Genomic DNA, 26024 nt, shown 5'->3' with positions numbered 1-26024 from the left:
CTGCTTTCATTAAGTACATCTCACATGGTCTCTTAAAAACCAAAAACCAGACAAAAATAACAGTTACAGCAAAAATGTATTAAGCTGGAAAAGAGCTTCTTTTTCAAGTCAGATAATTACTTTTAGAAATTGTCCTCCAACATGTTCCTCCCTGGTCTCTGGTCCCTTTTCTCCACCCCTCCCTGGGGCCTCTGAGTTCCTCAGGAAGTATTTCCAGTATGGGCTGTGGGTTGCTGCAAGGCCTGGGGTTTTCTTGGTAATAGGCACTTTGCCACATGAGCATTTGACAGTCCAGTCTCGCAGAGGCCGTTCATCACCTTGCTACTAACCCACACAGGAAGAAGAGGCCAGACTCAGCCTGTAGTAGAAATCCGTACAGTTTGTTGTGTTTATTTCCTGATTTGGCTTAGAATTGTGATGATGGTTGTAAGACCAGCCCTTGAAGTAAAGGAGTTTGTGCTGCGCCCGTACTCCATGTACCTGTAAACTGACACACGCGCTCACCAACATTGAGCACCCCCCGCCCCCCACTCCAGGTACTGTGCCCTCCTCTGGTAGGTACACTCATCTCTACCTGCCTTGCGATGTTTGTATACTGCAGGGGCAGGTGTCCGGGTTCTGGCCCTGGCTCTGGACGCTAGTGTCCTGATGGAGAAAGTAGGTAAGGAGACTGGACTGGATTAGTGGGGTTTGAACTTTTTTTTTCTTTTGTTTGCTGGAACCTCTTTTCCAAATGAAATCTTAAAGGGAACCCCAGTATATAAAAGGTGAAGAGAGGAACTGCTGAGGATGAAACTGAGCATGGGGCCCCCATCCTCTTCTCCCTCTAGAAGTCCCCCAGGCATCTCCTGGAACCCTAAGACTCAGAGGAAGGGTCTGGATCCCAAGGACTCAATGTTTATTTATTCTGTGGTGACTTGGAGCTTGACATGTTACTGTGTTACTTATGTCTGTCTCCTGGACGTGTTCTCCTTTATGGGGAAAGCTCTGTCTCATCGGTTGTTGTGCCCTCGGTGCCTAGTGCTTAATACATGATAGTAAAACCAAGAACTGGCAATCTGTGGTTATTTGTAACTTCTTGCCTCTTGACTCAAGAGGCTGCAGTGAGCCGTGATCACACCACTGCACTCCAGGCCTCAGTGACAGAGTGAGAGCCAGTCTCAAAAAAAAAAAAAAAAAAAAAAGTGTATACTCTGTTACCAAGCCTGTAATTCTTCTGTTCCCAGCACACCATCTTGCTTTTCCTAGTCAGAACCCTACTCTAAGACTCTTCTGGCCAGAGCCAAATTACCCTAATAGATACACAGCAGTTGTTTACTCATGCCACGCCCAAGATACTTTCCCAGTGTGGTTTTGAAGCCCTTCCCACACTGACTGGTCAAGTCAGAACCTGCCTACACAGTGCAGGCTTATCATGCGACATTCAGTACCTTGCTCTCCAAGCCGGAGCAGCCCAGGAACGCCTGCTGTCTGTTTCCTGTACCAGTGCTCAGTGACCTTTACCAGAGACCTGTTCTTGCTGGCTCTGGTTGTGTGCTCCTCTGATTAGAAACACATTTTTCTTGGCTGGGTACAGTGGCTTACGCCTGTAATCCCAGCACTTTGGAACGCCAAGGTGGAAGAATTGCTTGAACCCAGGCATTCAAGACTAGCCTGGGCAACATGGCAGACCCTGTCTCTACAAGAAAACAAAACAAAACAAACAAAAAACCCCAAAAATGAGCTGGGCATGGTGCGTGCCTGTAGTCCCAGCTACTTGGGAGGCTGAGGCAAGAGGATCTCATGAGCCTGGGAGGTTGAGGCTGCAGTGAGTCGTGTTCACTGAGATCCTATCTCAAAAGAAAGAGAAAAGAATTTTTCTTGAATATCAGTGGTCAGCAGTCAATTCTGATTTCACAGAAAGAGATGGTTGATTTGGTTGATACAGAGATACTTTAAAAAGAAGTGTAGATCAAATTGATTATTTTAAAGTAATATTGAATTCTGTTTACAAGCATGTCCTATTCTCAGAGAGATTATGCCATTTGGCATGGGAGAAATCTACCACTGAAACACCAGTGCAGATTATGTCATTTGGAAGAATACAAAGTATTTGTAGTTAGAAATGTTTTTATCAGCACAGTGGCTCATGTCTATATCCCAGCACTTTGGGAGGCGGAGGCGGGTAGATCACCTGAGCTCAGGAGTTCGCGACCAGCCTGGCCAACATGATGAAACCTCGTCTCTACTGAAAATACAAAAATTAGCCGGGCGTGGTGCCGGGTGCCTGTAATCCCAGCTACTTGGGAGGCTGAGGCAGGAGAATCACTTGAACTTGTGAGGAGGAGGTTGCAGTGAGCCAAGACTGCGCCATTGGATTCCATCCTGGGCAATAAGAGCGAAACACTCCATCCTGGGCAACAAGAGCCAAACTCTGTCTTGGGAGAAGAAAAAAAAAGAAAAGAAAAGTTTTTATCAAAAAAAAATTTTTTAAGTAACTTTTTATTATGGGAAATTTTAAACATATACAAAGAATAACATAATATTACCTCCAGGTTTATTAGGTTGTTGCAGCAATAATTACCCCTCTTGTTTCATTGATATCCTGCTTTGTTATTTTGAAGCAAATAAAATGTTACCTGAAGCAAATATTACTATGTATTTGTTAAGTAACAAAATACTGCTATTTACCATCATATTTACCATATGATGGTAAATCCTGACCATCATATGATTTCCACCTTAACTATTTCAAAAGTTTACATTTTAAAGATGTGAAGTTTCATCATGCCTTAGCATCAGTGTGTTTGCTTGTGAATTTACTGAACTGCTATTCTGTGATGTGCAAACTTTATTTTTTCAGTATCATTCTTTACAAGTATTAGCAAATACATTTATATTTGTATTTCTCCCACTTTCTTAGAGAAAAGATACCCTTGTATAATCTGACCTGCACTTTGCTTTTCTTATATAACAGTTTATCCTGGAAATTGTTTCTTATCAGTACAGGTGATTGGACTTTGATGACGGGTTTATGGTGAGGGTTATTGATCTGCAGTACTGGAGGAAAATTCTAGCCTTTGGTTTCTCTGGGCCAACACTGTTAATACTTGGTGGTTTGAGGTATGTCACAACCTTCCTTTGAGAAACATGGAGCTATTTAGATGAAAATGGTTTCAGAACACCAGAGTTACCCACAGATTATGTTTTTTATATAGTATACATTAAAAATATACTATTACATAGTTTAGATTTTTATATAGTATATCAAGTCAGTGTTTTATGTGGGATATCAAGTTTTATGTGGAAGCTTTGAGTAACTGACATTTGTTTACCTTTTTCTTTTCAGATTTAATTTACCCACACCCAAATGCTTCTGCAGAAAAAGCCAGAAATGTCCTAGCTGTGGAGACGGTGCCTGGAGAGCTGGTGGGAGAACAAGCTGCAAATCAGCCCGCCCCAGGGCATCCAAATTCCATTAATTTTTACTCTTTGAAACAGTGGGGCAATGAGCTCAAGTGAGTCTTTGGAAAGCAGCATATGACATTGAAAATGGATTGTTTCTGATAATGTATGTTATAATTTTATAAATGAGGTTATAAAACTATCTTACACTTACAAAGGCCTTTGTTGTTTACATCATACTTTCCCATAGATCGTTGTGGTTTTAGCTTGTATTACATGCTTATTCTGTGTCTGACACTGTGCCAAACATTTTCACACTTACGGTTTAATTTAATTGCTCAACTCTGTGAAGCAGGTCATATGGCTGACATTTTACAGAGACTGAAACTGGCTGAAGGAGAGTATGTGTCCGAGGTCACAATTCTTCCAGGCTGCAGAGCTGGGGCTTCTTGTGCCTAGGGCCTAGTCCCCTCTCCAAGACACTGGGTTGGCCAGGTCCTGTGCTCTGGATTTCCATTCCCTGTTTGTGCATGGTCAAGTGAGAGTGGAGGTGGGTTGGTTTTTGTTTGTTTGGTTGGTTTTTATGAGATGAGGTCTTGCTGTGTTGGCCAGGCTGGTTTCAAGTCCGGGGCTCAAGTGATCCTCCTGCGTCAGCCTCTTGAGTAGTTGGGACTACAGGCAGGTGCCACTATGGTCGACTTGTTTTTTAAATAAGAACTTCATTGAGATACAAGTCCCACACGGTACAATCCACCCATTTAAAATGTACAATTCAATGATTTTTGGTATATTCACAGAGTTGTGCTACCATCACCACAATCAATTTTTAAATGTTTTCATCGATCCAAAAAGAAACTCATTACATTAGCAATTCCTTCTCATTTCCCCCAACCCCTTCTCCTCTGTCAACCCTCAACTGTAGGCAACTCCTAATCAACTTTCTATCTGTATGAATTTTTTTTTTTGGTGGGATTTTTGTTTTGTTTTGTTTTGAGACAAGGTCTTGCTCTGTTAACCTAGGCTGGCATGCAGTTGCATGATCATGGCTCACTGCAGCCTTGAACTCCTGAGCTCAAGCATTCCTCCTACCTCAGCTTCCAGAGTAGCTGGGACTACAGGCGTACACCACCATGCCCGGCTAATATTTTAATTTTTTTTTTTTTTGTAGGGACAGGGGTCTCTCTATCTTGCACAGGCTGGTCTCAACTTCTGGGCTCAAGCAATCCTACCTTGGCTTTCCAAAGTGCTGGGATTACATGAGCCACTGCCCCTGGCTTATGTATGAGTTTGTTTATTGTGGACATTTCATATAAATGGCACTGTATATACCTTTGTGTCTGGCTTCTTTTGCTTAGCATAATATTTTCAAGATTCATCCATGTTGTAGCAAGTATCAGTGCTTCATTTCCTTTTATGGTCAAATAATATTCCCATATATGAATGTGCCATATTTTGTTTATCCATTAGCTGGGTGTGATGGTGCATGCCTGTGGTCCCAACTGCTTGGAGGCTGCACAGGTGGGAAGATCGCTTGAGTCCAGGAGGTCGAGACTGCAGTGAGCTGAGTTCGCATCACTGCACTCCAGTCTGGGCGACAGGGTGAAACCCCGTCTCAAAAAAAATAAAAAATAGAAAAAGAGAAAGATTGTAGAGGCAGTGCGTTGGGGGAGACTTGGAAGTTTCTTGCTGTCCCATAGAGCCCAGGCCAGCAGTCACTGTGCAGTTGGCCGTTCTCTTGCTGTCCCGTAGAGCCCAGGCCAGCAGTCACTGTGCAGTTGGCCGTTCTCTTGCTGTCCCATAGAGCCCAGGCCAGCGGTCACCGTGCAGTTGGCCGTTCTCTTGCTGTCCCGTACAGCCCGGGCCAGCGGTCACCGTGCAGTTGGCCGTTCTCTCTTGCTGTCCCGTAGAGCCTGGGCCAGCGGTCACCGTGCAGTTGGCCGTTCTCTTGCTGTCCCGTAGAGCCAGGGCCAGCGGTCACTGTGCAGTTGGCCGTTCTCTTGCTGTCCTGTAGAGCCAGGGCCAGCGGTCACTGTGCAGTTGGCCGTTCTCTCTTGCTGTCCCGTAGAGCCCGGGCCAGCGGTCACCGTGCAGTTGGCCAGCTGAGCTCCATAATGAGTCCCACTGGTTTTTCAGGGTGGGGCTGGGGTGTTCTTAGAAGCTACCATCCAAGGACACACTGTTTTAAAAAGTGGCCTCTTTGCTATAACTGCTTTCTTTTTTGTATGTTAATGGTTGAATTCAGTATGATAAAGTTATTCTCTGTGTGTTTTTAGTTTTTAAGCCATAAATTGAAGCTGAGTAGGATATATAGGATATATACAGGTTATATTGGAGCTCAATGTCAGGGATACTCAGACCTCAGAAGACCAGCACTTGTGAGGGTGGTCACTGTAGTGGGCGCTGCCTTCCTTCCTCATCCTGGCTCATGGCTGCAGTCCCACCTTCTTGGTCCTGCTCTGCTCCCATCCATCTGCTTTCTGCTGTTTTCTGTCTTCAGACAGCTCTGATCATGTCATCTCCCTACATCAGAAGCATTGCTGATAGACCTCAGCCTGCAAGTGCAGCTTCAGACTCTTTGGTCTGATATTTGAGGTTCTCAATGATACGACTTTAGTCTCTTCCTTGGGCAGCTGCTTCCCAGTATTAGCACTTCGTGAGCCTCTGTTCTGCCCATTCTGTGCCTTCCTCTTCATCCCAGGACTTCTGCTCACCATGTGCCTGTCTGCCCTGTGCCATCTAATTAAGTCCCAGTCATCTCCCAGCATCCAGGGGATGGGGAGGGATCAGCCGGGAGACACAGTGGGGCTGCCTTCCCTGGGTACCTGCAACTAGAGAACCACTGGTTTCCTCTGTTTCAAAGTATCGGGCTTCTCAGTAAAGAAAGGGATCTGTGCTCCTAAAAGTGTCAGAAAACCTCTGAGAGCTTCCCTTCATTCCACATGTTAAAAGATTGAGGCTTAGAGAGGTAAAGTAACTTGCTCAAGATCACATAGCAAGTGTGTGGCAGAGCTGAAACACACACCCAGGTCTCCTGATTGGGGACCCAGTGCTCCTTCCCCCTTTCATCATAAGATTACATTTGGGGGACTATTGGTTTGCCAGAGGTGTGTCATCTGCCCTCAAAGTGAGATAATGGAATGAGGTGGAAACAGACCTGTAATGCTGGGTGCTTTCCATGTCCTTGAGCATAGGAACATGGATGATGATTGAGTGCCTCCTGCCTGGAAAGTGAATGCCTGTCACTTCTGCCTGTCACAGCTGACAGATCACATTCAGGGTGAAACATGACTAGGAGTTATCTTCTATCAGCTCTGCCTTTGCCGTGTAACACAGTGATTAAGAACCAGGCTGTGTGAGTTCAACTCCCAGCTATGCCACGTAGTAGCTGGATAACTTGGGCAAATTACTTAATATTCTATGCCTCCGTTTCTCACTTGTAATATGAAGATAATAATCGTACATCATGAGATTGATAGCATGATGATGAGTTCATATGTGTACACTGCTTAAAACAGTGCCTGGCACTTAGGAAGTAATAGTCAAGGGTTAGTTGTTGCTGTTGCTGGTGGAGGCACAGCTCATGACAAAGCCTTTCTTCACAGAGGTTTTTGGGACCACTTTCTGTAGACAATAATGCTTATTGACTGGCATATGAATCTTAAGTGTTCATGGTTTTTTGTTTTTCTTTTGTTTGTTTTTGCTTATGGCATGCTTTATGAAGTTTTAAATAAAATGCCTTAAGTGCATAGACAGACTTTAATGACCCTAAAATAGATTCCTGTATTATAAATGAATGGCTCAAAAATTGTATTTTTTAATGCACTCAAAATGCTGTCAACATTATAGTCAAGGCTTAAAAGATAAATGAAGGTTTATTTATTATTTTATTCTATTTATCAGTATAGTTGAAACTCTCTTAACTAGCTCCCCTGATGAACTGACATTTTAAGTTTCCTCAGTAGAGCCATGGTCCTCACTGACTGCATGAGACCAAATGGGCCACTTCAGGGCACCTGTGTCCCTGCTGCCCCCAGCTGAGCTACAGACCTACCAATAATCAGCTGGGTTTGTTCCTCACTGGTTAATGCCCATTGTACTTATTATTGTAATTATGTAATTTAATGGGATATTTATTAAACCGATGAAATATAAAAAGGAATTGTTGTTTCTAGGAAAAATAAGTTGAATGCTTAGGGAAACTTTGATAAAGGAGAGTCACTAAAAAAATTGCCATGAGAATGTGGGTGACATGATTGTGAAAAATCAGAAAAAAAACTTGAAAGCCTGTAAGATTTTATGCTTAGATTGTTTCACAACTGTTAGGCCTTGTTCCACTTTTTAATAAGAAACAAAACAAAACTGGAAAAATTAGCTGATGTCTTAATGGATGTGATTTGCCCAAGAAAGATAACAGAGAACTGCAGTTAGTATCCCCAGATTGATTTCTGCCTCCCTCCCTCTTTTCTGTTCTGTTCTGTTCTTTTTTCTTTTCTTTTCTCTTTTCTTTTTTTCTCTTTTTTTCTCTCTCTCTTCCTTCCTTCCTTTTCTTTCTTTTTCTTTCTTTTCTTTTCTTTCTCTTTCTCTCTTTTTCTTTCTCTCTCTCTCACTTTCTTTCTCCCCTTCCTTCCCTCCTTTCCTTTCTTTTCCTTTCTCCTTTCTCCTTTTTCTCCTTTTTCTTTTACTCCTTTCTCCTCTCTCCCCTCTCCCCTCTCCTCTCCTTTCCTTTCCCTTTTCTTTTCTTTTTTCATTTTTTGAAACAGGGTCTCTACTTTGTCACCCAGGCTGGAGTGTAGTGGCACGATCTTGGCTTACTGAACTCTTGAACTTCTGGGCTCAAGTAATCCTCACACCTCAGCCCCCGCAAGTAGCTAGAACTTCAGGCGTGTGTCACCACGCCCAGTATCCCCAGATTCCAAGAAGAGGCTTTGGCTGGCGTGTATCAGTAGACTGGCAGATGAGTGCACATTTACATACACCTTTACAGGTGCTTGTGTGTGTTTTAAGTTCCTTTTATATGGATTCCTGCTTTAACCACATTTTTCATTTAACTTATCAATAGTCCAAATCACACCAGGTGAAGGCACTAGGTCTCTGCTGAAATTCTGGCCAGTCCATGTGTGTATGTGCATGCTCAGGGGTAGGAATGCACAAGCACGTGTGAGCGTGCATCGGGAGCCTGTGTAGTGGTTGAGCATGTATTTTCAGTGTACGTAGGAGGTGTGCTTAGGCTGCAGCAGCGCTGACAGCAGTCAGCAAAGTTCTGTGGCTTTGTGGCCTGGACTGTGTGCCCATCTTTGGGTGCTAGGCAGGGCCTGATGTGGACCTCTGGCTCCTGGGGTCCAGCTCTAGTTCTGTTCAAGAGTGGGGTCACATTGTAGATATTTCTGTCAGCCCAGGTTTTGGAATCCCAGTCCTGCTACTTATTGGGTGTGTGATGTTGAGCTAGTGACTTAACTTCTCTGAGCTTTATTTTCTCCATTAGTAAATTGCATGCACACACGTGTGTGTGCGCGTGTGTGTGTGTGTGAGAAGTAGTAAGCCTCTCCTCTACTGGATGGGTGGGAGTGTTAAGGTTATAAATAAGAACTGCTTAGCACAGTGTCATTGTAAGTGCTCAGTAAATGGTGGCTACACAACCCAGGCCTGCTGGCATTGCTGCCACTGTCGTTAACCTGACTCTTTTGAACCAGTGGGTGAAGTGAGTCTCCACTTCCTTCAGTCAGGTGCCTTTCTTAGTGCAGGTGTGAGGGCTGAGCTGGCCGGGAAGGTGTGCTCATCCTTCCAGGCCTGCCTCCCATAGGTCTTCTGCGGGCTCTGTAGTTGGCCCTGCTCTGATCCTTTGTTTTTGCTTCTCTCTTGGCTCCCTCAGGCCTGGTAGAAAGAGTTATTTGTGAGCATGGCGGGAGTTCCCAAGAATATATTATGGTTTTAGTGTCTAGGACTGTAAAGTCGTGACAGTGACTCCTCTCTTCAGCCCCAGTTCTCAGCAGAGGGCCCAGCGCAGCCCAAAGCAGGCACCCAGATGTTTGGTGAATTAGGGGAAGTTGTTCCTGTCCCGGAGCTGTAATGTGGTACTTGTGATTTTCCTCACTGGAAGGCACAGCTATGTCTACCAAGAAAGACAAGGCATGTAGTCACCATGCTGCTGCCTCACACAGACATTTTTAAAGCCAGGCCTTCTGGAGAAGGAAACAGGAAGGAAGGCGACTTGCTCTTGGGCCCATGGAGTTTTAGCAGTTGTGGGAAGTTGGCTGGGGTGTGTGTGTTTCTGCAGTGGCGCAGTGGCACCTGGTCTTCTCTGATAACTCCCAGGAGCATGAAGTTGTGCTTAGCAGTTGTGTCCCAGCAGTCCTCTTTGTCTTGATCCATTCACACGCTCCTGGGGGAGTGAGACTGTGAGTCCTCTGCCACAGGGGCTGTAGGGTGCAGTTCAAGGCTGAACCCAGCATGTCACAGCCTACCTGGGTGCATCAGGAAGAAGTGCTTATTCTTTGCAGTGTGGGTTGTGGGAGAGGCTGGTGATGGTTTTGCTGTGAAGATGAGTTTTGGCTTAAAGGGCTTGAGAGATGGAGAGGGACTGTCCAAAGGGAAATGCAAGTGCAAGGACACCCATGCAGAGGCAAGGAAGTCAGAACAGGGTGTGTCTCACGAGTGGCATGGGTTCTGGTGCCAGGTGCGTAGGGTGCTAAGGGGGTGAGGACAGAAGAAGGGCTGAGGAGGCCAGGGACTCCCAGGGTGAAGGAGTAGGGGTGTCCACCCTTTGGGCAATAGGGAACCTGTGGAACTATACTTGTCTGTAAATTCTACAGTAAGAATATTGTTTCTTAGATGTTTGGTTTCTTTGAGGCTGTGCATGTTTATTAGGTGTTTGCTCTGATGTCTTAGAATTGGAAGGGTGATGTACTCATCTGTCCAGGTAAATGTCTAGAGTATTTTGGGAAGGGTCTTTCTGATGACACCTTTCCAGGTCCTCAGGACAAAAAGACATCATATCAGAAGTAAATATGTTCTGACTTTGGACATTAATGCTCCAAACTTGAATGTCAGCTGAAGCCTGGACCACAACAGAAAACAACCTATCAAAGTCCTTGGTTTGAAGGGCGATAGCTTATTGGAGAGTAATTGCATTAATTTACTCTGGCTACTATAGCAAGTGACCATAAAATTGGTGGCTTAAAACAACACATATTTATTCTTTGATCGTTTGGGAGGCCAGAAATTCAAAATCAGCTTCACTAGGCCTGAGTTAAGGTGTTGGCAGGACTGCTTTCTTCAGAGGCTCCAGGGCAGAGTTAGTTCCTGGCCTCTTGCAGCTTCTGATGGCTGCTGGCGTTCCTTGGCCTATGGCTGCCTTGGTCTAAATCTCTGCTTCCCTGACCACATTGCCGTCTCCTCTTCTGTAGTTGAATCTAGGCTCACTCCCCAGATAACGGTGTTGATCCATTTGTGAAGACTGAGCCTTCATGGCCTAATCACCTCTTAATGGTCCTACCTCTTAATACCATCACAATGACAATTAGATTTCAACATGAATTTTGGAGGAGACATTCAAACCATAGCAAGTGACCTGACTTGCAGGCCTGCCACCTGACAGCTTCCCCGTTTGGCCTGCCTTCTTAGTTGTGTGTTTGTACCATTGCAATAAGCATGCATGCGTATAAAAAGAAAAATCAGTCATTGCTGAGGGGTACACAGTTAAAAGTGAAAGTCCTTTTAAGTCCACTTCTCAGGACTTAAAAGGACTTAAAAGTTCAGAAGTCACCGCTAGAACTAAAGGTACTTACGTCTGCACCCTGAACTTTGCTCTGTGTGTATGTGACTTACACAGAGGGATCGTACAGTATCCACTATGTCAGTGCATAGCTACCTCAGTGACTTAGAATGCTAAGTCTTCCCTCAGACATGGCTTCTCTGTATTTACCATGTCATGAGGCCCACTTGCACCAGAGCTGTGCTCTCACCAGCAGGTGGGTCAGGAGGGGTCAGCAGTGGTAGGGAGTGTAGGGCTACCTGCCATGCCCCTTTGAGCTGACACATTATATAGGCACTTATTGGAATGTCCAAACTTATTACCCTTACTAGAGCTCTTGTTCTGACAGAATTCAGTTATAGGAATGTGCCCTAATTTATTTAAGCAGTTTGCTAGCCATGGACATCTGCTTGTTTCTACTTTTCTGTCATTTCAAATAGCATTGTTCTGATATTCTTGTACATATGTCTCTGTGCCCTTGTGAGAACATATTTGAGGAATTAATTTGCAGAGGAGGAAATACTGAGTCAGCTTTGTTGAGAGGGCTGTTGCCAGTCAGAGGAAACCTCTCTACACGACCTCCTCCCTGCGCCCCCCGCCTTCATTGACCTCCTCCCTGCACCCCCCACCTTCGTTTCCCTTAACAGGGCCTGTAGTCTGGAGGGAGGGAGGGAGGGAGCTGGAAGCCTGCCTCCCTCCTGTGCATAAAGAGAGTGGTAGCCTGCCTCCCTCCTGTGCACAAAGTCTTGGCAAGTGCAAACCTCTGCCTCAGCAGTGTTGTCCCCCTGCTGAAGAGGTTGTGGTGTGGCCTGAAACCTGGCTATGCAGGTGGTTTGTGGAGGGGTTAACTCGGAAGAAATTTGATGGAACATTTCCCAATAATTCTGTCAACTTGTAAATTCTAGCTGGTTATCAGAATTCAAACAAATGTGGAACAAGTTATTACTGTTTTAGTTGGACATTTTAAACTGTGCAGACTTCCACCTGGAAAGAGGTTTTCTTAACAATGATACTGATTGCTGGCGTTTGTTTTAAAAAGCTCAGGCTGACCACTGCCCCTAACAAGGTGCTGTTTTGCTGCTTGATGGTGCCTCACTTTCTATTTCAGATCAGAGCAGCTGAGTGTTTATAGGTGGGTACCCGGCACGATGCCTGGGGGAACACAGAAGGCCTCTCAAAGATCTGTCAAATGAGGCTGGGGTCTTTAAACAGCAAATACTGCCATAGAACAGCCTCTAACAGCAGTTAAAAACCCTCCATTTAAACCAGCTGTGAACTCCACATGGCGTGCACAGGCAGGACACGTGGTTGCCCCTGAGGCCTCTGCAGGCCAGAGCGGATAGGGTGAGTGTGTGAGAAGTCTGCACTGTAATGACCCCCTTGTTGCACAGTCCCAGAATTGAGTTTCCCCACATAAGAGCAAAAACAGGAATTGGCTGTATATTGTTTCAGCTTCAAGAGGCTTTCACTTTGAGCCTGATTCCATTTCTCTGTTACCGAGGACTTGACAAGTAGCACCACACCTCCAGCAAGGCTGTCCCTCAGCTGCAGGTGAGAGCACAGCAGTGTACAACTCAGGCTTGCGACAGGCTGGAAACCCAAAACCGCTGTGGGAGGAAGGAGGGTGTGTGGCAGTTCTAAGTCATTGAAATTACTGTTCTCTCTCCCCAGGCCCTGTGGGGGTGTTCCTGCTCTTATTTCTCTTTCCTGCATTCACCCTTTAGGAACCAGAGCTGAGGAGCACAGTTTGACGGCTAGGGCAAATGGCAAGGAGAATTTAACTCCTAAAATTGACAGTGGTGGTAATCACATGCCACCTGAGAGAAGGCTCCCGTGGGATCCTTGCCATAGGCAGGGCCACTGAAACGTCATGGTGCGGTGGGTCCAGCGGTGCCAGTGCTCTGTGAAGTGATGAACCAGTCATGTCAAAAAAATGAACAGAAGTATAGCCAGCATTTGTGAGAGTTTTCTTTTTGAGCAGCTATTTAGAAATGGTTTTCTCTACAATTTTATAATTTTTATAAAATCAGACTTTATACAGTATCTTGCTCATTGGGTTACCATGGGGAATTGACTAGAATCCTTCTATGCAGTTGTCCGTGAAGATGTGTGGCACAATGCCAGGCTCTAGAAGAGACAGGAAATAAATAGCATGTGCAAGATGCTGTATGTTGTTTACCAGCTCCCTCTTGGTCCTAAGTAAATAAACTATGAGAAAGGGAGTGTCAGTTCTAAACAGGCATCATTGCTGGTTCCTGATGACTCTTTGTTAAAGCAGTTAGCCAAAGGCCATGCATCCATAAGCTGTGATAACATGATGAGAATTTAAGTGTGCTATATAATTTCTCTGTATTCTTCTGAATGTTTAAAATACAAGTAAAAGGAAAAAAGATATTCTTTAAAAAACACATTGAGAAATGACTGTTTGAATGAGAATATCATCTGTCTGATTCAAACTAGAGATAAAGCTGTCTTTCCCCCCCTTGCCCTTAATCCACCTCAGAAAACAGCAAATGATACATTTCTTCCTCTTCCTTATTTATTTGCATGTTTATTTTAATAACTTTGTTGAGTTATAATTTACCTCCAATAACTATTTTAGGTGAATAGGCTGATGAATTTAAGAAATTATACACAGCAATGTAAATACCTCCATGATAAAGAAAAATAGAACATCTCTATACCTTTAAAAATTCCTTCACGGTCCTTTGCAGTTGATCCCTTCCCTTAATACCCAGCCCTGGGCAACCTCTGATCAGCTTTCTGTCACTATAGCTTTGACTTTTAAAAATTTTTATATAAATGGAATCATACTCTGTGTAGTCTCCTGTGTTTCTTCTTTCACTTAATATAATGTTTTGGAGACTCACCTATATTGTTTGGTGGTTTCATATTTCATTCCTTTTATTGCTTTAGGGATAAGTATGGATCTATTAAGTAAGAGAATATAAGCATTTATGTGTGTGTGCATATAAGTAAGGTGGTTCATGGGAGCATGTCCTCTCCTCACTTACCAACTGCTCAAATGAATTAAGATGCCTCTTCATAATGAACACATGCCTCTTACCTTTTGACAGTTTAACTATAAAAATTTGACTGTTCCTTTATTTCTTTTGCAAATTAGGGTTATACTTAAAACTTTAAACATTATTTGTATTAGGCAATTTGATTATGATATGCCTTGATACAGTTTTCTTCATGATTTTTGTGCTTGAAGTTTATTGAGCTGCTTCTATCTGTGGATTGATAGTTTACATCAGATTTAGAAAAAATTTTGGTCATTATTTCTTCACATACTTTTATTCCATCTCCTCCCCTTCTCGTCTCCTTCAGTGACCAGCTCATTGGTCCATCTATCCTTCTTTGTTTCATTTGTCATTTTTCTGTTTCATTTTAGGTCATATTTCTGTTTCATTTTAGGTCATTCCTATTGCAGGGTCATCAAATTTTCTAGTCTTTCCTTCCACAATGCCTAGTCTACTCTTGTTCCCATTTGGCATGTTTTTCATCGTAGGCATTGTAGTTTTATTTTTGGAGATTTGATTTAAATCTTTTTTTTGTTTTAATTTTCTATGTCTCTAAGATGTTTATTCTTTTTTTCTAGCTTCTAGAACATAAAGAATACAGTTATAACTTTTAAAGTCCCTGTCTGCTAATTTTATCATTTGTAGTTTCTGGTCTGTTTCTGTTGATTGATTTTTTTCCTCATTATGACTTGTACTTCCCACTTCATGCATGCCTAGTCATTTTTAAAATTGGATACCAGATATTGTGAATTTTACCTTTCTGTGTGCTGGATTTTTTTTTGTAGTGCTCCAGATATTCTTGAGCTTTGTTCTTGGATGTATTAAATGACTCTGAAACAGTTTGATCCTTTTGAAGTTTGCTTTTAAGCTTTGCTTGGTAGGATGAGCACAGGCTTTAGGAATACCATTGGTAGCCTTTCTCAGTACTCTTTCTGATGCACTGTGAATTATGAGGTTTTCCTGTGTGAGCCTCAAGGATGGTTTCCTTTGCTTCTCTCAGCTGGTTCTCTCCCTGTCCTCAGATAGCTTTCTTACATCGAAGCCGCAATCAGTACTCAGTTGAAGACTTGGGGGACCATCTAAGATCTCCGCGACACTCCCTCTGTGCAGCTGTCTTCTCTCTAGTACTCTGCTCTATGAGCTGCAACTGCCTTGAGAGTCTCCACTCTATCTTCTCAGCTCAGAGAGATGCTGGGCTCCTCCTGGGTGTCCCCTGCCTGCACCCTGGCCTGGAAACTGTCTCCAGGCAGTAAGGTGAGCTTACCTCATTGGCTTTCCCTCTCTCAGGATCACTGTCCTGTGCTGCCTGATGGCCAGTGTCTGAAAACTGTGGTTTCCTATATTTTTAATTTTTTTTTTCAGTTCTTTAGTTTTCACCAGGGAGGGTAAATCTAGTCCTTGTTATTCCATCTTCACTGGAAGCAGAAATCTCAACCTACTTTTTAAAACTTTTAATGAAATATTTTTAGCACACAGGCAAGTATATTGATTACTCAGATAGCCATGACTCATTTTTAGAGTTTTGTCATATTTCTACTGCATTTTTAAAAACAGAACATTACTAAGATCCTCTCTCTCTCTCTTTTTTTTTTTTTTTTTGGAGACAGAATCTTGCTCTGTTGCCCAGACTGGAGTACAGTGGTGCAATCTCAGCTCACTGTAACCTTCGCCTCCCAGGTTCAAGTGATTCTTGTGCCTCAGCCTCCTGAGTAGCCGGGACTACAGGTGTGCGCCACCACACCCAGCTAATTTTTGTATTTTTAGTAGAGACAGAGTTTCGCCATGTTGGCCAGGCTGGTCTTGAACTCCTGACCTCAGGTGATATGCCCGCCTTGGTCTCCCAAAGTAATGGGATTACAGGCATTAGCCACGGCACTGGGCTAAATGCTGTCTTCTTGATCCCGTTCTTTACCTTTACAGAGGTTGCCAATATTCTGTATTTGATAATTGTAATTTGTGTGTGGATTTTAAAAAATAGTTTTACTACATATATATGTATCCATAAGTAGTCTCTATTAATAGTATAATCTGAAGATATAAAACAGTATCATGCTATACCTATAATTCTTCCATTTTCTTTTTCATTCAGTGTTTAAAAAATGTTTATCCCTATGATACATATAGCTTTGGCTGAAATGTACATTCCACAAGAATAAGAATCTTGCTATGTTTTGTTCACTGGGATATTCCAAGCATCTAGAATAGTGCCTGGCATGTTGTAGGCTCAAACAATAATTGCTGGATGAATGAATTAATTTTAAGTGCTGTAGTACTTGACTATATGAATATGCCACAGTTTATTCTCCTGTTCATGAATGTTTAGGTTGTTGTACCTTTTTATTATTTTTGTAATATGAACAGTGCTGCAGTGAATGTTTTTGTTTGTGTCTCCTTGTGCACATATGTAAGAATTTCTTTTAGCAAATACTGGATGTTAGGGGTAGGCACCTCTTCAACTTAACAGTACCTTGCTGTGTTCTTCTGCATGGTAATAGTATCAATTTATAATCCCACCAGCAGTGTATGAGAATTCCCATTTCGGTTGGGTGAGGTGGCTCATGCCTGTAATCCCAGCACTTTGGGAGGCCGAGGTGGGCAGATCACCTGAGTTCAAGAGTTCGAGACCAGCCTGGCCAATATGGTGAAACCTTGTCTCTACTAAACAAACAAAAAAAAATTAGCTGGGCGCGGTGGTGCATGCCTGTAATCCCAGCTACTCAGGGAGGCAGAGGCAGGAGAATTGCTTGAATCCAGGAGGCAGAGGTTGCAGTGAGCCAAGACTATACCACTGTACTCCAGCCTGGGTGACAGAGGGAGACTCCATCTCAAAAAAAAAAAAAAAAAAAAAAAGGGAATCCCCATTTTTCTATCCTCACCAACATTTGATATCATCAGATATCTTAATTTTTGCCAATCCTATATATGTGCGGTTACATTTTGTTTTACTTTTGTTTTTGTTAATAACACATATTGTTTTTCCCAATAGAAATTCGATGTCTTCTTTCCGTCCTGGGAGAGGACATAATGATGGTCGGAGGACTGTGTTTTATACCAATGAAGAGTGGGAACTTTTAGACCCAACCCCTAAGGACCTAGAGGAGTCCGTAGTACAGGAAGAAAAGAAGAAGCTTACCCCTGAAGGAAACAAAGGTATCAGCGTACTTCCTGTTGTCTGTCATTCTCTGTACTGCTATCTGTTAACCACCAGTGATGTGGGAGATACTTTATTAGCAGGTATTTTGAGAAGCATAAGGACCAAGACCAATGGGGGCTTGCATTCTCTTTGTTGGACTTAAAACATAAAGGCTTAAAAAGTTATTTAATAAATGTTATAAGAAATAAATGACTGTCTAGTCCAATGGCTCAATTTTTTGGGGGAGATAGCACACTTGGAAGTCATGATCCTCTTTATGGAAATATTGATTTTAAAAAACTTTATAGACATTTGAAATGTACACAAAAGAAGAGAATATAATCTCATGAATTCTGGTGTACCCATCATCCAGCTTCTACAACGTGAACTATGGTCTCTCTTCTTCCTTCTCTGTCTCTAAGCTCTTGCTCCTCCCTGCACCCACTGTCAGCTGGATTATTATTGTAGGCATTAATTCATTGCATCTGCAAATGCTTTAGTATGTATCTCTAAGAGATAATGACTCTTTTAAAAAAATTATAACCGGCCAGGCATGGTGGCTCCCCATAATCCCAGCACTTTGGAAGGCTGAGGTGGGCGGATCACGAGGTCAGGATATCGAGACCATCCTGGCTGACACCGTGAAACCCTGTCTCTACTAAAAATACAAAAACTTAGCCGGGCGTGGTGGCGGACGCCTGTAGTCCCAACTACTCGGGAGGCTGAGGCAGGAGAATGGCGTGAACCCGGGAAGCAGAGCTTGAAGTGAGCCGAGGTCGCACCACTGCACTCCAGCCTGGGAGACAGACCGAGACTCCGTCTCAAAAAAAAAATTACAACCACAACTTTTTTTTTTTTTGAGACAGAGTCTCGCCCTGCCGCCCAGGCTGGAGTGCGGTGGTCGGATTTCAGCTCACTGCAAGCTCCGCCTCCCGGGTTTATGCCTCCTGCCTCAGCCTCCAGAGTAGCTGGGACTACAGGCGCCTGCCACCTCGCCCGGCTAGTTTTTTTTTGTATTTTTTAGTAGAGACGGGGTTTCACCGTGTTAGCCAGGTCTCGATCTCCTGACCTCGTGATCCGCCCGTCTCCACCTCCCAAAGTGCTGGGATTACAGGCTTGAGCCACCGTGCCCGGCCACCCCAACTTCTTTATTATATTTACAGTTACAATAAATCCTTAATATTATTAATTTCTTAATTGTTCCTTAAGTGTCTGTTTACAGCCGGTTTGTTCAAATGAGGATTCAAACAAGACCCACACGTTGTATTTAATTGATGTCTTCTTAGGTCTCTTTTAGTCTAAACAGCTCCCTGGGGTTTTTTTTCCTTCCCCTTACCTTGCCACATTCGTTGAAGAAACCAGGTCTTTGTGCTGAGAAGTCTCCCACGTCTGGGTTTGCTGATTGTATTTCTGTGGGGTCATTTAACATGCTCCTGTCCCATGTAATTCCTGTATACTGGTAGTTAGGGCCAGAGGCCTGCCCAGATTCAGGGTTGACTTCTGATTCGACAGGAATGTTTTGGTGGGGAGATGCTGCGTGCTTCCTTTCGCATCACATCTGAAGCCACATCATCTGTTTCTCTCTTTTGATGTTAAGATTGATCAAAGTTTAGGGTTGTCATCCTGATCCATTCATAAAATTCTCTGTCAGCCTTTTGCCTGATGCTTTTAACAACCATTTACAATCCTAGATTTATTTATGCATTTATTTAATTTATTGAGACAGAGTCTCACTCTGTCACACAGGGTGGAGTGCAGTGATGTGATCCTGGCCCATTGCAACCTCTGCCTCCCAGGTTCAAGAGATTCTGCCTCAGCCTCCTGAGTAACTGGGATTACAGGCCCCCACCACAATGCCTGGCTAATTTTTGTATTTTCAGTAGAGATGGTGTTTCATCATGTTGGCCAGGCTGTCCTTGAACTCCTGACCTCAGGTGATTTGTCCACCTTGGTCTCCCAAAGTACAAGGATTACAGGTGTGAGCCACTGTGCCTGGCCACAGTCCTAGATTTGTTAATTCATTAAGAGAATGTTGATGTTTTAAACATAAAATAAGAATAAATAATTTTGAAATTCCACCTTATGCCTGATTCTAGCATGGGGCAGCAGGAATAGGGTGCAGGATTTGAGGAAACCTTTATTGGGAGAGTAAGCACTTAGGAAAGGAAATATTTTTTCCATCTCCTAGAAAAGGACTGTCATGATTTGCTGTGAGAGGGAGCTTACCTGTGCTCCATAGGATCCTGGTGTAGAACCCACTGGTCCAGTATGACATGGTGTAGAATGTGGCCACACTGAATGTGCTGAATTACCTAATGCATGGCAAGGCCAGTGGGAGTGCCAAGGAGAGGGGCTCAGTATGAGCTGATAATGCTACCTGGAGGAAAAGAGATTAAAACTGGGGATTTAGGTTATTGAAAATAAGTACTGTTGGCTGTGACTTCCAGTAGAAACTAAGGGTGAAATGGAAGTATGAATGTGAGCAGGACTGGGGAGGAGAAATCGGGAGCACTTAGTGAGTCGGGACAGGAGGAGAAACTCCCTGCACCATGGAGAGTGTTTTCTTGACGGATGACAGCCTTCTTAGCCCTCTGCCCAGCCCTTCATCCCCTTTGAGGGGAGTTTATGTGATAGACAGGGAGAGACAAAGATGTCACTAGACTTTGATCTTACACTCTTCATGGGTATTTCCTGAAACAGCTCCAAGAATCAGCCCTCCAACTTGTCCATGTTATTCACAGAAAGTGAACTACCCTTCCTTTATTTTCCCCAATCTTTAAGTAAACTTTTTATTGATGTATAACATACAGGAAAGTCCCCAAATCAGAAATATATAGCTCAGTGAGTTGTCACAAAGTGAATACATCCATGTAACCAGCACTCACTTTAAGAAAGACAACTATGCCAGCACCCCAGGAGCCAGCTGCTATCCCCGTGCCCTTTCCAGTCACTACTCCGCCCCAGGGAACCGCTGTGCTGATTCCTAACAGTGTAGGTTGGTTCTGCCTGTTTTCTAACTTTATATAAATCACACTTACATAATATATACTCCCTTGTGTCTCCTCTTTGTAATTTGAATATATATATTTGAATGTATCTACACTGACATTTATTTAGATCCCATAGTATTTTTTTTTTCTTTTTTAGTGATGGAGTCTCTGTGTTGCCCAGGCTGGCCTTGAACTCCTGGGCCTAAGCTGCCCTCCTGCCTCAGCCTCCAATAGCTGGGACCACCGGTACATGTCCCTGTGCCTGGCCTGACAGTATTTCTGAATACTCGTTTTTGTTTTTGTTTGTTTGTTTTGTTTTTTGAGACAGAGATTCGCTCTTGTTGCCCAGGCTAGAGTGCAATGGCTTGATCTCGGCTCATTGCAACCTCCGCCTCCCGGATTCAAGTGATTCTCCTGCCTCAGCCTCCTGAGTAATTGGGATTACAGGCATGCACCACCACGCCCAGCTAATTTTGTATTTTTAGTAGAGACAAGGTTTCTCCATGTTGGTCAGGCTGGTCTCCAATGCCCAACCTCAGATGATCTGCCCACCTTGGCCTCCGAAAATGCTGGGATTACAGATGTGAGCCACCATGCCCGACCCCAAATACCCATTTTTTAAGAAGGGGAATGTAGTCATGCTTTAAAACATGCATGTCTTAGTTTGTTTTATATTGTTACTGTTATAACAGAATACCATAGACTAGGTAATTTATTTTTTATTTTTTTATTTTTTTTTGAGACAGAGTCTCGCTTAGTCGCCCAGGCTGGAGTGCAATGGCGCGATCTCGGCTCACTGCAAGCTCCGCCTCCCGGGTTCACGCCATTCTCCTGCCTCAGCCTCCGAGAGTAGCTGGGACTAAAGGCGCCCGCCGCCTCGCCCGGCTAATTTTTTGCATTTTTAGTAGAGACGGGGTTTCACCGTGTTAGCCAGGATGGTCTCGATATCCTGACCTCGTGATCCGCCCGCCTCGGCCTCCCAAAGTGCTGGGATTACAGGCGTGAGCCACCGCGCCCGGCCGGACTAGGTAATTTATAATGAACAGAAATTTATTTGGCTCATGGTTCTGGGACTAGAAGTCCAAAAGCATGGCACTGGCATCTGGGGAGGGCCTTTGTTCTGTGTAGTCCCTTGGCGGAAGGCAAGAGAGAAAGAGAGCAAGAGAGGGCAAGAGTGAGGGAGAGCCAGGGTACCAAACTTGTTTTTATTACAAATCTGCTCTGGTGATAACTAACCTACCCTGGTGATAACAACATTAATCCATTCACAGGGGCAGAGTCCTCATGACCTAATCACCTGTTATTAGGCCCCACTTCCCAATACTGTTACATTGAGGATTAAATTTCTAACACATAAACTTTGGGGGACACATTCAAAGCATAACGATGTTTGTACGTTTAAAAAAAACAACATACATTTGAGTGTTCTTGGTTTTTTGCTAAGGACAAATTAGCAAAAATAGGATGCTTAATATGTCTTAGTTTTCCATGAAAAATGATCCTGTGATAGAGTCTTCCAAGGAAGGATCCAATGGGGGGAAATCAATCATCTCTGGTTGAAGCATGTTGGTTACTATCTAGAATGCAGTGGGGCAGAGTCGTCAATCTCCTGTAGTTCTCAAGGTGGTGAATGCCAGACTCCCTGGAGGATGATTTGTGAGGATGCTTTATTTTGTTATAGTTTCCAAAAGGAAGATGTGGCTTGCGTTTAAAATACAAGTTTTGGCCAGGCATGGTGGCTCACGCCTGTAATTCCATCACTTTGGGAGGCCAAGGCGGGTAGATCCGAGGTCAGGAGATCGAGACCATCCTGGCTAACACAGTGAAACCCCATCTCTACTGAAAATGCAAAAAATTATGCAGGCGTGGTGGCGGGCACCTGTAGTCCCAGCTACTCGGGAGGCTGAGGCAGGAGAATGGTGTGAACCCGGGAGGCGGAGCTTACGGTGAGCCAACATTGCGCCACTGCACTCTAGCCTGGGCAACAGAACGAGGCTCCGTCTCAAAATAATAATAATAATAATGATAATAATAATAATAATAATAATAAAATACAAGTTTTATTTTTATGTAGGAGTAACTGGCTCAGGATTCCCCTTTGATTTTGGACGTAACCCCTACAAAGGAAAGCGCCCTTTGAAAGACATAATTGGGTCATACAAAAATCGTCACAGCAGTGGTGACCCTTCAAGTGAAGGCACATCAGGCAGTGGCAGCATCAGCATCAGGAAGCCGGGCTCCGAAATGCAACTGCAGATCCAGAGCCAGCAGGAAGAGCTGGAACGGTTAAAGAAAGACCTATGCAGTCAGAAGGTAACTTCTTCTGGTTTCTGTCTTACCCCACATCAGCAGGCCAAGGATGGGAGGAATAAAGCCCAATTTATGTTTCCCTGAGTCTGGAAATAGCTTTATTTCCTAGAAGTTGCTTTTCCTCTGGAGGTTTCATATTGCCATGGCCATCATCTAGGCATGGCTGCTGTGCGTAATCATTGGTTCAGAGGTGTTTGCATTTGCAAGGAGAGTGAAGATCTCTCAAAGGAGGACAGAGGAGGTTGCTGTCTGCACCCACCGTCCAGTCCTGCCCCTGAGGTTGAATCTCCCCGAACACAGTTTCAGCCCAGAGTTCTTTAACAGTCGTTAAAAAGAGTTTCTGCATCCTATTCAACAACAGTTTCCTGAGCTAATCAGATCGAATTACATTTAATTGTTCAGTAGTTCAGTGACTCTTAGAGCACAGATTTTTTAATACCCATGAACATTTACTGGACACCATTGCTAATTACAGTACACATGTCCATTATTTCCTGTTTCCTATTACTGTTCTCTACAGACAGTCTTTATGGAATAAATATTTTTTTCCTCTATTTTTGAGATCCTTCAAGAGGAAGTTCAGTATTAAAATGTTTCCAGTAAAGTTTCTACATTTCCTCAAATTCTGTCGATTGCTCTATGTAATGTTGTCATAATTTCTGCTTTTCCTCCCCTCCTTACCCTTCACTCCATTCTCCTTTTGGCTCCCAGGAGCTTGTTCGACTGCTCCAGCAGACAGTCCGGTCATCCCAGTATGACAAGTATTTCACAAGCAGCCGGCTCTGCGAGGGGGTCCCAAAAGACACGCTCGAGCTTCTGCACCAAAAGGATGATCAGATTCTGGGCCTTACCAGCCAGCTGGAGAGGTTCAACCTGGAGAAGGAGAGCCTTCAGCAGGAAGTGAGGACGCTGAAGAGCAAAGTGGGCGAGCTCAACGAGCAGCTGGGGATGCTCATGGAGACCATCCAAGCCAAGGATGAGGTCATCATCAAGCTCAGCGAGGGCGAGGGCAGCGGGCCTCCTCCCACTGTGGTGCCCAGCTCCCCTTCAGCCGCACCTGTTGCCAGGGACCAGCTGGAACTGGACAGGCTCAAAGTAAGAGCAGGGCAGGGGCTCTGGTGATTGGCATGAGAGACCACCAATGTCACCCTAGAGGCCTGGCCTCCATGAGCTGATTTGGTGTGATGGACAGCTACACACCTTTTTTTTTTTTTTTTTTTTTCACAAGTGTAACAGGACTTACCATCAAATAATCATTAATCATCTGTGGAGCTTCCTTGGAAAAGGAAACTCTTGCTGTTATTTGGAACAGTTTCAAATCCTTCCCCTCCCTTGCTTTCAAGCAACTGAGACTTACCTTTCTATATATACCACCCTTAGTACTTCATTATCCCGTGTATCATACAGAGGCTGTTTCTTACCCCTCTTGTGTACATGAAAGCACACACAAACTTAATTTGTAAAGTTTGCTGCAGGACCTAGTGGATGCCTGCTTTGGGAGCATTGTTCCTAACAGCTAGTATAGGATTAGCTGGGGAAGCGGACTCCAGCTTCCAAGCAGGCCTAGGAAGAGGGCCTGTTCACAGTCAGTGCCCCCAACACCCAAGATGGGAGGGTACTGACACTTAGTAGGAAGGACAGCTTTCCTCCCCATGTCCCTCTCTGGGTGAGCCCTCAGGGTGGGAGGCTATTTCCTGAACGGAAGTGACCCTCCAAGTCATGCCTGGGGTGGTGACCAACTGATGTGGTAGGAGGAACACACAGCATTTGTGAGAGGCGGGGGCAGCCTGCATTTCTCTTCTTGCCCCTAGAGAAGCCTCCTGTTTCAGAGGGGAAGCCACAGGGAGGATCATAACATTCTTGCGGCCACCAGTTCTTGAGACTTTGTTGGAGTGGTTTTAGGTGGACACGTGGCCCCCAGGACGTGGGGCATCAAGTATAGCCTGTTTGACCCCAGCAGACCCCAAACATGCCTGTAGCTACTAGTCTCAGCCCCAAGGCATTCCTTACCTGGCCACCCTCATCTTGCAAATAATGTGTTTTCAAGGGTGTTTGGCTCCGGATGGAGCTTGTCCTTGGAGGTCCGAGGTTTGTTACTGTCCAGGTTATTACTGAGCATTTGCTTCATGCCTGGCAGTACCTTTCAGGTACTGCCAATGCATTGAGTGAGGGAATGATGGGCATGCTGGGCACCCTGAAGATAATTCCAAAACAGAAGTAAAAACACTGGAATCATGGCAGCAGGGCTGGAATATGTACATGGTCCACAGAGTGACCACTTCTCACTGATAACACCTATTGGATATATGAGGCCCAGAGGATTTATGAATGAGAAAATCCAAAACAACAATAAAACCTCTGGTCTCAATACTTTACCCTTATATCTACTATTAAAAAAAAAAAAAGCTGGCGGTGCATGATGGCTCACGCCTGTGATAGCAGCACTTTGGGTGACTGAGGTGGGCACATTGCTTGAGCCCAGGAGTTTGAGACCAGTGTAGGCAACATAGTGAAACCCCATCTCTACAAAAAAAAAAAAAAAAAAAAAAAAAAAAAAAAAAAAAAAAAAAAGGCCAGGCATGGTGGCTTGTACTTGTAGTCCCAACTACTCAAGAAGCTAAAGTGGGAGGATTGCTTGAGCCCTAGAGAGCAGAGCAAGGCTGCAGTGAGCTGAGATCCTACCACCGCACTCCAGCCTGGATGACAAAGTGAGACCCCGTTGCAAGAAAAAAATAGCCTTTGTGGGTTTTTTTGTTTTTTGTTTTTTTGTTTTTTAAATAAGAGGTATCAGTTAACGTTGCCAATGGAAGTTGGGTTTTTTAATGTACACAACATTGAATATACATGACCCTAAATATATACCCATCAATAATACAAATTTTGGGATTACTTAATGAGAGCAGAAATTTTTATTTTTATGTTTTTTTTTTTGAGACAGTGTTTTGCTCTGTTGCAGGCTGGAGTGCAGTAGTGCAATTTCAGCTCACTGCAGCCTTAACCTCCCTGGCTCAAGAAATCCTCTGGCCTCAGCCTCCTGAGTAGCTGGGTGAGACTAGAGGCGTACATCACCACACCCAGCTAATTTTTATATTTTTAGTAGAGACAGAGTTTCGCCGTGTTGCCCGGGCTGGTCTTGAACTCCGAAGCTCAAGTGATCCTCCTGAGATTACAGGCATGAGCCATGGCACCCAGCAGACGGGTGAAGGTTTTATTTTGCAAGTGTGTCTATTTCTGTAGTGTGTAGAATAGTACTATAGTGGTAGGTTTTCAGGGCGTGCGTGACACTCGGCAGTGGGGAAGACGTGTGGAGCAGGTTTTCCGGGGGAGCAAGCCGGGGTTGTGTGAAGAGTATGCTTCGTGGCTGTCGCGACTGTGTAGCTCCTTCTGTAGGCAGCTGATGGAGCTGATCGGGATACAACACTGATCAGAAC

The 26024-nt window shown here is 44.1% G+C and overlaps 2 protein-coding genes across 3 annotated transcripts in view; one reads left to right on the top strand and one right to left on the bottom strand.

Annotated features, from left to right (window-relative positions):
• CRABP1 (cellular retinoic acid binding protein 1) overlaps positions 1 to 26024 on the bottom strand; it is a 658055-nt gene that overhangs the window by 310461 nt on the left and 321570 nt on the right. The gene's annotated exons all lie outside the window — the stretch shown is intronic.
• Positions 1 to 26024, top strand: part of TBC1D2B (TBC1 domain family member 2B) — an 82328-nt gene that overhangs the window by 29806 nt on the left and 26498 nt on the right. Inside the window, exons 3-6 of the mRNA XM_050799953.1 lie at positions 3329 to 3497; positions 17147 to 17310; positions 22358 to 22596; positions 23305 to 23688. Of these exons, the coding sequence (XP_050655910.1) occupies positions 3329 to 3497; positions 17147 to 17310; positions 22358 to 22596; positions 23305 to 23688 (956 nt within the window). The remainder of the gene's footprint in view (positions 1 to 3328; positions 3498 to 17146; positions 17311 to 22357; positions 22597 to 23304; positions 23689 to 26024) is intronic.

This window comes from Macaca thibetana, chromosome 7 (genome assembly GCF_024542745.1).
Source record: "Macaca thibetana thibetana isolate TM-01 chromosome 7, ASM2454274v1, whole genome shotgun sequence".
NCBI lineage: Eukaryota > Metazoa > Chordata > Mammalia > Primates > Cercopithecidae > Macaca > Macaca thibetana.
The sequence above is the reverse complement of the archived record's forward strand: the minus strand, read 5'-3'. Positions and strand labels throughout refer to the sequence as shown.